General features: G+C 47.4%; 1 protein-coding gene and 1 long non-coding RNA gene across 2 annotated transcripts in view; one reads left to right on the top strand and one right to left on the bottom strand.

Annotated features, from left to right (window-relative positions):
• ATR (ATR checkpoint kinase) overlaps window positions 1-9,125 on the top strand; it is a 264,456-nt gene extending 255,331 nt beyond the window's left edge. The window contains exons 46-47 of the mRNA XM_075340780.1: window positions 5,739-5,844; window positions 7,882-9,125. Coding sequence (XP_075196895.1) covers window positions 5,739-5,844; window positions 7,882-8,055 — 280 coding nt within the window. The 3' untranslated portion in view covers window positions 8,056-9,125. The remainder of the gene's footprint in view (window positions 1-5,738; window positions 5,845-7,881) is intronic.
• The window catches only part of LOC142296782 (uncharacterized), a 108,290-nt gene that overhangs the window by 54,720 nt on the left and 40,198 nt on the right, over window positions 1-13,372 (bottom strand). The window lies entirely within an intron of this gene.

The following is a 13,372-nucleotide window of genomic DNA, read 5'->3' as shown; positions in this document are numbered from 1 at the left end:
CCAAACAGATTTTTTTCTCTCAACTCCCCCCTGCTCCAAGGCCACCGCCTTCTCGCAGGCCGTGGCGTCCTTGCAGGCAAACTGAGTGATTGTCCCAGTTCCCGCTCAGGAACGGTTCAGAGGTTTTTACTCAAATCTCTTCCTAGTTCCAAAAAAGGACGGTACCTTCCGGCCCATCCTGGATCTCAAGCTTCTCAACAAGCATGTCCGGGTGCGGCATTTTTCGCATGGAGTCTCTGCGATCAGTCATTGCCTCTATGACCCAAGGGGAGTTCCTGGCGTCCATCGACATCACAGATGCCTATCTACATGTGCCAATCGCAGTGTCACATCAGCGTTGGTTACGTTTTGCGATAGGAGAGGATCATTTCCAATTCGTGGCTCTCCCCTTCGGGTTAGCCACGGCCCCTCGGGTATTCACCAAGGTCATGGCGGCAGTGATTGCAGTCCTGCACCTCCAGGGGTTAGCAGTGCTTCCTTATCTGGACGACCTTCTGGTCAAGGGTACATCCAGCGCAGACTGTCAGCAGAGTGTTTCGCTCACTCTCGCCACCCTAGCCCAATTCGGGTGGATTGTCAATCTTCCCAAATCCACTCTGACTCCGACCCAGAGTCTCACGTACCTAGGGATGCAGTTCGAGACTTTGCCAGGACTTGTGAAGTTGCCCTTAATCAAACAGCAGTCTCTCCGGCTAGCGGTGCGCTCTCTCCTGAGGCCCCGCCGTTATTCCCTCAGGCGCCTGATGCAGGTGCTGGGTCAAATGGTGGCCTCCATGGAGGCGGTTCCCTTTGCCCAGTTCCATCTGCGTCCTCTGCAGCTGGACATTCTCCGCTGTTGGGACAAGCGGCCTTCCTCCTTACAGAGGTTAGTGGCTCTGTCGCCACGGACCAGGAGCTCTCTTCAGTGGTGGCTTCGACCCCTCTCCCTGTCCCAAGGGCGCTCCTTCCTGACTCCGTCCTGGGTGATTCTCACCACGGATGCCAGCCTTTCTGGCTGGGGAGCGGTACATCTCCACCACAGAGCACAGGGCACTTGGACTCCGTCCGAGTCAGCCCTTTCAATCAATGTGCTGGAAACCAAAGCTGTGCTTCTAGCTCTCCTAGCCTTTCACCACCTGTTGGTGGGCAGGCACATTCGAGTACAGTCAGACAACGCGACAGCGGTTGCCTACATCAATCACCAAGGTGGGACACGCAGCCGCCTGGCAATGTTGGAGGTCCAACGCATTCTTCAATTGGCGGAGGACTCAAAGTCCACCATATCCGCAGTCCACATCTCTGGCGTAGAAAACTGGGAGGCAGATTATCTCAGCCGTCAATCCGTGGACGGTGGCGAGTGGTCCCTGCACCCGGCAGTGTTTCAGTCAATCTGCCTCAAGTGGGGCACTCCGGACGTGGACCTAATGGCATCCCGTCACAACAACAAGGTTCCGGTTTACGTGGCTCGCTCCCACGATCCTCAGGCCTTCGCCGTGGACGCTCTGGTTCAAGACTGGTCCCAGTTTCGTCTGTCCTACGTGTTTCCCCCTCTAGCTCTCTTGCCCAGAGTCCTGCGCAAGATCAGAATGGAGGGCCGTCCAGTCATCCTCATTGCACCGGACTGGCCCAGGCGAGCTTGGTATCCGGACCTGCTCCAACTGTCCGTGGAGATGCCGCCATCTTCCGGACCATCCAGACCTGCTCTCGCAAGGTCCGTTTTTCCGCCTGAATTCTGTGGCACTCAAATTGACGGCGTGGCTCTTGAGTCCTGGATTTTAACGGCTTCTGGTATTCCTCCTGAAGTCATCTCCACTATGACTCGGGCCCGTAAGTCTTCCTCCGTCAAGATATATCACAGGACTTGGAAAATTTTCCTGTCCTGGTGTCGCTCTTCCGGCCATTCTCCTTGGCCATTCTTGTTGCCGACCCTTCTGTCTTTTTTACAGTCCGGTCTGCAGCTAGGACTGTCCCTCAACTCTCTCAAGGGACAAGTCTCAGCTCTATCAGTGCTGTTCCAGCGGCGTCTCGCCCGGCTGGCTCAGGTCCGCACCATCATGCAAGGTGCGTCTCACATCATTCCGCCTTATCGGCGGCCCTTGGATCCCTGGGACCTTAACTTGGTCCTCACGGTATTGCAGAAACCCCCTTTCGAGCCCCTTAGGGAGGTTTCTTTGTATCGTCTTTCTCAAAAGGTGGCCTTTCTAGTTGCCATAACTTCTCTCAGGAGAGTCTCTGATTTGGCTGCGCTCTCCTCGGAGTCACCTTTTTTGTTTTTTCACCAAGACAAGGTAGTTCTCCGTCCGACCCCGGACTTTCTTCCTAAGGTGGTCTCTCCCTTCCACCTTAACCAGGATATTTCCTTGCCTTCCTTCTGTCCGGCCCCTGTTCATCGCTTTGAGAAAGCGCTGCATACTCTAGATCTGGTGCGTGCTCTCCGGATTTATGTGTCTCGCACCGCTTCGCTTAGGCGGTGCACCTCTCTTTTTGTGCGAACCACAGGGCGGCGCAAGTGTTTCTCTGCTTCTAAGCCGACCTTGGCCCGTTGGATTAGAGCGACCATTTCGGACGCCTACCAGAGTACTCAGGTGCCTCCCCCGCCGGGGATCAAAGCACACTCGACCAGAGCTGTCGGTGCCTTTTGGGCTTTTAGGCACCAGGCTAAGGCTCAACAAGTCTGTCAGGCTGCCACTTGGACTAGCCTGCATACCTTTTCGGAGCACTACCAAGTGCATGCTCATGCTTCGGCAGATGCGAGCTTGGGCAGACGCATCCTTCAGGCGGCTGTCGCCCACTTGTGAAGTTAGGCTCCGCCTACTTCTTAGTTTTTCTGTTTATTCCCACCCAGGGACAGCTTTGGAACGTCCCATGGTATGGGTCTCCCAAAGGAACGATAAAGAAAAAGAGAATTTTGTTACTTACCGTAAATTCTTTTTCTTATAGGTCCGTATTGGGAGACCCAGCTCCCTCCCTGTTGCCTGTTGGCAATTTTCTTGTTCCGTGTGTTATCACCGGCTGTTGTCGTGGACAGAGTCTCCGGTTGTTCCGGTTCTTACTCGGTTCTACTTGTGGGTGGCTATTCTCCTTCAGCTTTTGCACTAAACTGGCTAGGACTGGCTACCAGGGGGTGTATAAGCTCAGAGGGAGGAGCTACACTTTTAAGTGTAGTACTTTGTTTGTCCTCCGGAGGCAGAAGCTAAACACCCATGGTATGGGTCTCCCAATACGGAACTATAAGAAAAAGAATTTACGGTAAGTAACAAAATTCTCTTTTTTTGGCTGCTGCAATATTACAATAAGAGGTCATCAAAACATCATATTAATCCCAAAATGGTATCTGTAAAAACGCCAGCTCCAGGGGCAAAAAACAAGCCCTCACTCAGCAGCAGGTCCCAAAAAGTGAAAACATTACGAGTCTCTGAAAATGGTGACACGCAAAAAATTCTTACAAATTTGTGATTTATTTTAGAAGTATAACAATCGTTTTACATTTTTTTCATAAATCAATAGAACACATGAAAATAATCAACTTTGTAATATATCTTATGAAATGGGCTTCTTTTTCTGCCAGAACTGATCAGTCATTATGAAAATTCTCTCTTCTGTGGTAAAATGTCACTTTGTGACTGTAGGAAAGGGAGGGAAATGGGCTCCTACAGTGTCCCTCACGCTAGGGGACTCTAGGCTATCCAAAACATCAGGGTTGCTCCTCAGTCCTCTTCATTACGTCCTCCTCAGCCTCAGTCCCGTGCCTGGCTGTGCGCCTGACTAGAGATGAGCGAACCCGAGGTTCGATGTTCATACAAAACACAGACTTTACATAAAAAACAGAGTTCGGATGCTTTACGTATGCCGACCACTTGCGCGAGCATCGCTGTGCTCGGGTACGCTCGGTCCTCCGCCCAGTGGGAGCTACAGTGTTTTGAACGTCTCACACTGGGGGTAATTATAGCATAACCGGATGTAGTGTGCATGCAAAAAAAAAAATGGAATAACCCTGCTCACCCGCTCGCGGAAGTGATCGGTTTATGGCTGTCTGCGTGTGGGCGGAGACCTGAACTGCCCATTTAGTGACTGAACTTTCATGGGTTCATTCATCTCTACTTCTTACCAAAACTAATCTAATTACCCCTTCACGCAGTGGTAGGAAGGGGCAGGAGTGAGATGGAAACATAGATAAAGCCAGACAAGGGAAAACCAAAGCTCTGACACACAGCACACACACAGGATTAGACAATCAGGGACTCAGGAGAAAACAATAGCAGGAAGATATACAGATAGGGAATTTAGATTGTGAGCCCCAATGAGGACAGTGTTCCTGATGTATGTAAAGCGCTGCGGAATATGTTAGCGCTATATAAAAAAATAAAAGATTTATTTTATTTTTATTTAGGAAGGTAGCAACAAAGGTCAACTCCACACCCACACTTGGCGGCAAGTTATACAATGACCAGATAGTCTGGGTCACGATACCTTAACCTCACCAGACCAGCTAAGATAAACTATAGCTGGCATAGAAGGATCTACCCAGCATATATAGGAGGAAAGCAGATGTAATTGGCTCCCCACAACATGTTATCAAGGGAGACTAACAAGCAGACTAGCAGAAATTAACTCTTGCTAGCCTGCCTATGAACTACCACTCTGCAGGTCTTCACCTGAATCTGTCTTCGTTGATCACAGACACCAGAGAAGGTGTCAGGCGGAGTGTCAGAATCTGTAATTTGGACACATCCCGCCTCTACCATTACTGTTGGCAAAGTTTGTAAAAATCTCAGTGTGACATAAAATCTCTATTTAGTGAAGACTTTCCCATTACTGAGATAGGAGATGGTAGTTATTACTGACGAGAGTCTATGTAGATAGAAGAGGGAGTAGGGGGCGGAGCTCTGCATTTAGCTCCTCACCTCTCTTCTAGCTCCTCCCTTTTTTATTTACATAGGAGATGGCAGTTGTTACTGCTCATATTCTATCTCCTTAATGGGAAAGTCTTCACTGATCACAGATTTATCCTCAGAATTGAGATTTTTGAGAATGACTGATCAATTCTGGCAGAGAAAGAAGCAGATTTGTCTGATCAGATATATTACAAAGTTACTCATTTTAATGTGTACTATTGATTTATGAAATAAAAATTAAAACAACTGTTATGCTTTAGAAAAATACAAAGATACATGTTTGGTATCTGTGTACTCGTTTCGACCTAAAGAGTCAGTGCGGTGCTGCAGGTAAAAAGGCCAACAAAATTTTGGGATGTATCAAGACAAGCATTGAATCTAAATGAGGAGAGGTAATTATTCCCCTATATTCTACCCTGGTCAGATCCCACCTGGAATACTGTGTACAGTTCACGCCCCACTTCAAGAAAGACATCAATATATTGGAGCAAGTCCAGAGAAGAGCAACCAAGATAGTAGAAGGTCTGCAAACCATGTCCTGTGAAGACTGGCTAAAAGAACTAGGAATGTTTAGTTTTCAAAAAAGAAGACTGAGAGGAGACTTAATAGCGGTCTACAAATATCTGAAAGGTAGTCACAGTTCAGAGGGAACCACCCTATTCTCATTATCACAGGATATTCTATTTGTCTCAGGTCTTTCCGGTACCCATCGGAAAGAAAGAGGAGAGTCCATGGCACCTCTTGTTTACACAAGGCATCTATGAAGCCTTATGCAGTGCTAAATGTCTGCTGTGGCCAAAACATTGCAGTTTGAAGAATAAACGTATTTGGTTTTCCACATATTGATTTTGCTCTTGTATTTAGTGTACTGAAGCCATTCCTGCATGATCCTCTAGTGGAATGGAGTAAACCGGTTCGTGGTGGCAGTAAAGTTCAAGCCAATGAGACGGGCGAGGTTGTCAATGAGAAGGTGGGTGCTTTTATAGCGCTGTTACATGGTGCATATGAAATAAGATGAAGAAACCAATAGCACATGTCAGATGGGTAACAGCTCTGTGTTTTTTCCTCATTAAGAAGTTTAACCTCTTCCCAACATATCCAGATTATCCAGATTACACTCTTGAGTTTTGAATGCACGTTTTTTTGGGGAGGTTTTTTTACAGTGCAATTCTTTTAATGTGGGAAACTGTAATTGGTCTTGTAAATTATTAATAGCTGATGCTGTATAAAAAAAAACAAACTGTTTACGGATGACAAGTGAGAAAAAAAAATCATCCAAGTTTTCTGGATGAAATTGACCATTTTTAATATGGTCATGTGACTCTGCCATTAGAGCCTTCAAATTTTGCAAAAAAGCTTTCTTTTTACATTTTTTTTTTGTAGTGTGCCAATGTATGGCATAAAAAAGAAATAAAGCCAATTCTTCAACTGCTGTTGATTTGTTCGTTCTGCCTCCCAAAGATCGCAGTAAGACTCGGCTCACATTTATCCTGCACTCTAAGCTAAGCGCTTACATCTGGGATTACATGTAAATCTCTGAAAAACATGATTTAGACAAAATTCTCAACAGAAGCTTCACTATGAGGCAGAGGGAGTCACTCTCAACGCTCGTCTGATTTGTGGTCTAGTGGTATCCATCTTTTTAAGTGTCTTTTTAGGTCTGCACAAAAGTGCGGTCAACTATAGTTTTGTGCACCTTTGAAAAGAAAGACACAGCTGAACAGAAGCCAAATAGAATGGATCCATCAGGGGTTTCACCTTAATCACGTATTTTGGAGATATAGATTGAACACCTAATGTAAGTCCTCTGCATAGAGTCACAGGATAAATGTGAACTTATCAAAAATGTTTAGTACCCCAAATTTCCACCAAATCACATCCAAGCAATCCACAAAAAAACAAGTCCCCACTCATGTCCATCATATGATAATGGAAATAATAGGGTCTTCCACATTACTGGTAGCAGAAAGCATCAGGAAAAGCGCTATGGTTTCCCCCTCAAAAAAGAAATCCAGCAAGATCTGCACTTCCAAATACAAATGCCCCCTTCCCTTCTGAGCCAACCAATGTGCCTAAACCAGATTTAGCATCCACATATTTGGCATTGTTGTAGTGAGGAGGTGCCCAAACATGAGCTAACCTAGAAGACACATTCTCGAGAGGAAGGGTATGCCAAACACTTTTGTGTTTCCCTTGAAACCAATTGGGTATTTTTGAAATTAAAAATGCCCAATCCATGTTTTCCCTAATATCAGCTATGCGACAAGAGTCAGGTCACCACCATACACATTGGATGTTTGGTGGGTTCTTCCGAAATCAGAGGGTTTGTGTTAGGGGCCCTTTGCACACTACGACATCGCAGGTGCGATGTCGGTGGGGTCAAATCGAAAGTGATGCACTTCCAGCGTCGCTCTCGACATCGTAGTGTGTAAATCGATTTGACTACGATTACCGAGCGCAAAAGCGTCGGTATCGTATGATAGGTGTAGTGTCGGTCATTTTCATTAATTTGGCTGCAGCGACGGTACGATGTTGTTTCTCGTTCCTGTGGCAGCACACATCGCTGTGTATGAAGTCGCAGGAGTGAGGAACATCTCCTACCTGCGTCCCGTCTGCAATGCGGAAGGAAAGAGGTGGGCGGGATGTTTACGTCCCGCTCATCTCCGCCCCTCCGCTTCTATTGGCCGCCTGCCGTGTGACGTCGCTGTGACGCCACACGACCCGCCCCCTTAGGAAGGAGGCGGGTCGCCGGCCAGAGCGGCGTCGCAGGGCAGGTAAGTGCATGTGAAGCTGCCATAGCGATAATATTCGCTACGGCAGCTATCACAAGATATCGCAGCTGCGACGGGGGCGGGGACTATCGCGCTCTGCATCGCAGCATCGGCTTGCAATGTCGTAGTGTGCAAAGGGCCCCCTTACAGTCATCTATGACCAGTTTAAGCTGATTTCCTCTCATGTTGTCATATTGTACTCTTTATATACAATTCTCTTTTTGCTTGGTCCCCAGGCTAAAACCCACGTGCTTGATATAGAGCAGCGTCTTCAGGGTGTGATTAAAACAAGGAATCGTGTGAAAGGCCTTCCTCTGTCCATAGAAGGACATGTCCATTATCTGATTCAAGAAGCGACAGATGAAAACCTTCTCAGCCAGATGTATCTAGGATGGGCACCTTACATGTGACCACTCCATAATCCACACTCATGGTTTTCATTCCAGATTTTGTTGGGTTCATATGTTTTATAAACTCCTGCCACACATTTAGACCAGTAGACATCAGAACGAACATGTAGTTTGTTAGATGTGTGATCTGCATCTTAAATGTAAACTAATAGAATTCCTCTACTTTATAGGAAATGTCCTGTAAGAAACCTTGCACTGCTACTTCTCTAAGGAGAAGGCTTTTTGGATAGATACAGGAGACCACAAGAGAATAAACATTCCCACACTTTTCCTATTCTGCTGTTATAAGCAGATATGAAGCATTGCAGAGAATTCTCCATGAATAAAACACTTCCAGTTACTCTGTGCACAATAGTTAGATTCTAGTTACGTATATATGCCATTGATCAGAGAATTGCTGTGCTCAGATAGTAGAAATCATCCTCTTTACCAGCATTTCTTGATCCATATAGCATGTTTGCCAGTAGTAATGGCCGTATATTTAGAAAGGTGTTAAAGGGAATCTGTCAGCAGGTTTTTGCTATGGAATCTGATGACAGCAAAATATAGGGACAGAGCCTGATTCCAGGGATGTCACTTATTGGGCTGTGAGGTGCGGTTTGAAAGAATACCATTTTTGTCTAATGTAGAAGTAGCAGAGCTAAGATTACTGAGCTTTATATAACCCCCCGACACCCCTGGCTAGCAGCTTCTTGTGACCATTGTGCATTATAAGCAAGCTGCCAATCAGTGGAGTCGGGGTTACACAGATTAGCTGGTGTGGGCTGCATTATGTGGTCCTGAAGTGATAATCTCCTGCTGATAAAGCACTGCAGTACACAGCCTAATAAGCGACACATCTTTGTAATCAGACTTTCTGCCCTCACCATTATGCTACTGTCAGATTTAATAGCAAAAACCTCCTGACAGATTCCCTTACAAAAAAAAAGTGACATGTCGATTGAAATAAAGCACTGGTCCTACATTATTTTGTTTTACATTATGCAATGTTGGGAATTAAATAATATGGAAAATATTTTAGGAGCAATTGTTAAAAGGGAATTCCACTTTTATAAAGTTGAAATGAATAAAACAGTAAAATATTAATATAAATGCCTGTGTTTTTATTCATTTTTCTCTTGTAAGTTGTCAAGTTGTAAATACAGTTTTAATTCAGTTTAGTTAAGCGGTCTTTAGATATGTGAATGGAGCTTTTAAGAAAACCTTGTATGTAATTGCAAAGCTTATGGAAAGGGTGACGTCTGCTGTATGTCTTCTAATTTACCGGCAAGAAATGCCCATATACGCAAATGGGATTATGAAAACCTCATTTGCATGTTTGTTGTGAGTTCGCCCCAAAATGTGCTATAAATTTGCTGTCTCTGAATGAGCTTAAGGATTTCTATGGGAATAGAAAAGAAAAAAAAAAAAAGGAAAATGTAAATAAAATACTTCTTGTAACTGCTTTAGGATTTCCGAAAAGAAGTGTCATGCCCACTCTTTGGGCAGCTTTGCTTGAAAGCTGCCTCCTCTCTATACTTCACAGTATAGTGTCGAAGGCGCACTCTCCACAAAGCAACGGCAAACCCTCGTGTGGCCCCCAGCCCTTTCATTCTTAAAAATTGCAAGCCTGAGCATGCAAGTGCAGGATTATACCCGGAACTGGCTAAAACCAGCGTCAGAAAGTTCTTTGTGTGGGAGAAGTTAACACACTCTGCTCTCATGCCATTGCAGCCAGTCTGATCTTTACCATCTCCTGCAGACGCGGGGCAATGTGACGATGTAACTGTAGTGTAGCGAGAGACAGGGGGCTCATATGCTGTCCCTCATTCTAGGGGACACTAGACTATCCCTGCCTTCTGGATTACACATGATGCTGGCGACGCCGGCGTCTAAGGCGGGCTTTACACGCTGCGCCATTGCCAGCGACGTTACTAATTGGCCGGCCAATAGAAGCGGAAATCAGCGGGACATAACATCCCACCCACCTTCTCCCTTCCGCTTTGCCGTCGGGACGCAGGTAAGGAGATGTTTGTTGCTCCTGCGGGTTTACACACTGCGATGTGTGGAGCTGCAGGAACGACAACCAACATCGTACCTGCGGTCGAACCGACATTATGGAAATGAACGACGTTACACAGATCAGCGATCTTGTACGCTTCTGTGCTCGTTCATCGTCGCACCTAGGATTCACATGTTGCGATGTCGCTACCGGCGCCGGATGTGCGTCACTAACGACGTGACCCCAACGATATATCGGTAGCGATGTCGCAACGTGTAAAGCCCCCCTAAGCCTTACTATACTCTTAAGTAAAGATAATCTGTTCCCCCTTTACCACCAGGGAAGCAAGGGACAGGAGTGTGATGGAAACACAGATGAGACAGACAGGGATAACAGAAAGTCAGTTTCACTGCAAACTCTCAGGAATAAAAAGTATGAAACTAAAGGGAAAAACAAGAGAAGTAATGCAATAATAAAAGGACAACAAGGATTAACAACACAAACTACAATAATCTCCCAACCACCAGTAAGCCTGGATAAATCCACCTCTCCAGGCCAGGTACAGGCAAGCTATAGATGTCACCATATGAACAGTGCAGCTAGCATATATAGGAGGAGAGTGAACGTGACTGGCTCTCTCATATAGCATGTGACCAAGTAGACTAAGATGCAGTCCAGCAGAGATTAAGGGGTTGTACTTTTGAATAAATTTCGTTCTGGACATTACTTTGTTGTTAATATTCCTAATGTGTTTTAATGTAGTGATCCTCTTAAGTTTCCACCATGTAAAAACCCGTTGCTCAAGGTCCGGGGAGAACATGGGATTGTGGAGTAGCGAGGTTAAGGAAGAGGGTCAAGATTGTAATTTTTGCGGTTGTCTGAGCCGTCGCCAGAGGCAGAGGGAGTGACAGGTTTATGGAGATATCTGCGCCAAATTGTGTGGGAGACTATCTGAAATCCAAAGGAGGCCTGCTAAAGAATAAGAGGCTAAAAATGCATTTTTGCGTTTGACCACCTTGGCCCATTGGAAGGGGCCGAGATTACTGCCAGTTGAGCTGGTTACAACACAGCCTTGTAGTAGAGGGCAAAATTTGGGAGAGACAAGCCTCCCAGTTTCTTATGCAGAAACATGTTTTTTTAGCATTATTCTTGGTCTCCGTTCCTGCCAAATATAGTTTGAGATGAGTTTATGAATTTCTGAGAATGTTTTAGTGCTGATATTGATGAGTTGAGTAAAGATATAAGAATCTGGGAAGTGTGACCATTTTTATAGAGTGGATTCTGCCAACCCAGGATAGGTTAGTAGGGGCCCATTTGTTAAGATCTCTCACAAATCTCTGCATGAGAGTCATGTAGTTCCATTTATAAAGGGTAGTTTTGTTATGGGTTAAGTTAATACCTAAGTAGGTGAGGTAGTGTTCTCTTTTCTTTGTCGCTCCATTGGGAGACCCAGACAATTGGGGTGTATAGCTTCTGCCTCCGGAGGCCACACAAAGTATTACACTTTAAAAGTGTAACCCCTCCCCTCTGCCTATACACCCTCCCGTGCATCACGGGCTCCTCAGTTTTATGCTTTGTGTGGAAGGAGGCACACATCCACTCATGCATTCTCAAACTAGTTATATCGGTTGGAAGAAAAGAGGACACCCACGGGGCCCCCGGCATGTTCCCTTCTCACCCCACTATGTCGGCGGTGCTGTTAAGGTTGAAGTACCCATTGCGGGTATAAAGGCCGGAGCCTCATGCCGTTTTCCTTCACCATCCCTTAGTGGCTCTGGGAGAAGTGGGATCCTGACCGGTCATCCATTCACTGGGACCGGGCTCCCTCCGCAGCCCCTGTGGGAATCTGCCGGACAGGAGTCTATTCATCCTCAGGGACCGGGCCCTGCATCTATAAGGTACTCTGTGTCCCCATGGGGACTGTGCATGGAGCGCCTTCTTCCCGGACGCTGCAGCAGCTGCTGATTTGTGAAGACCGGCGGACTTCCGCGCCGACCACGCCTGCTTGTCGGCCGCGGTCTTAAATTTAGTCCCCGGCTTCATCGCGGCCTAGTAGCAAAAATCCCGCCCCCGGGCCTGCCTGTCAGGGGTAAGGGCGGGACTGCCGACCTGACGTCGGATGTGAGGGCCGGAGCATCCTGTATGTTTCCTCCCCCCTCACTGATCACTGTGGGGACCCCAGATTCCCGCACTTTTTCTAGCACCGCCCACGGCTCCACTCCTCCCCTAAGAGCTCCGGCAGCCATGTTTTTGGCATTCTGCCGGTGGAGGATTATCAGGAAAGAGCTCTGCAGCTCTGGGAGACCTAAGGCAGGGAATCTGGAGGACACCCACTCCGCTTTTTAGCGGTCGGTAAGCCACACCGGTCACCCGGTCCTGGTCCCCCCTAGAGTGCCGGAATAGATACGTATTATATACATATTTCTGTTCGGTCGGGCTGTATACCCCTTCCCATATACCCTCAGTGATCACTCTCCTAGGAGACAACAGCATGTCGTCCACAAGGAGCAAGGGTGCTAAGGCACAGGGTTTTTTTGTGACCTGTACCTCTTGTGGGGCTATGTTACCTGCGGGTTCCACCTACCCTCACTGTGAGCAATGCTCGACCCCTGTTTCGCTTGCTCAGCCGGAGCCTCGGTCACTAGTGGGCCCCTCGGCTCCCCCTGTCCAGGCGGCAGGGACAGAGTTTGCTGCTTTTTCTGAGAAACTCTCTGAGTCACTTTCACAATCCATGGCTCAGTCTATGGACAAATGGTCTGCCAAGCTGCTAGAAGCTTTGCAGTCCAGACCGGTCCTTACACAGGCCCCGGCCCCTGTTGGATCGTCGCCTCCAGGCCCCTCTGGGTCCGCGCCGCAGCCCGCTCCCAGGTTGGGCCCTAGGTCCCACGCGGAGGACTCCTGCCCGAACCACAGTCCCAGACCGGCTAAGCGGGCTCGCTGGGAATCTTCCCCGACTTCTTCACGCTGCTCGGGTTCCCAGCTTGAGGACTCTCTGGAGGACGAGGCGGACGTCGCAGCTCAGGGCTCTGAGCCTGACGTTGCCCTCAATCTTGATACACCTGAAGGGGACGCCTTAGTAAATGATCTTATCTCGTCCATCAACCAGGTGTTAGATCTGTCTCCCCCACCTCCACCTGTAGAGGAGTCGACTTCTCAGCAGGGGATGGAATCTCTCCACTCGGTCATCGCCTCGATGTCACAAGGAGACTTCCTAGCATCGATCGACATCAAAGATGCTTATCTCCATGTGCCGATCGCACCCGAACATCAACGCTTCTTGCGTTTCGCCATCGGGGACAAACACCTTCAGTTCGTGGCATTGCCTTTCGGCCTGGC

This window comes from Anomaloglossus baeobatrachus, chromosome 3, assembly GCF_048569485.1.
Source record: "Anomaloglossus baeobatrachus isolate aAnoBae1 chromosome 3, aAnoBae1.hap1, whole genome shotgun sequence".
NCBI classification, from domain to species: Eukaryota; Metazoa; Chordata; class Amphibia; order Anura; family Aromobatidae; genus Anomaloglossus; species Anomaloglossus baeobatrachus.
Note: the sequence above shows the minus strand (reverse complement) of the source record. Positions and strands in the feature narration are given on the sequence as shown.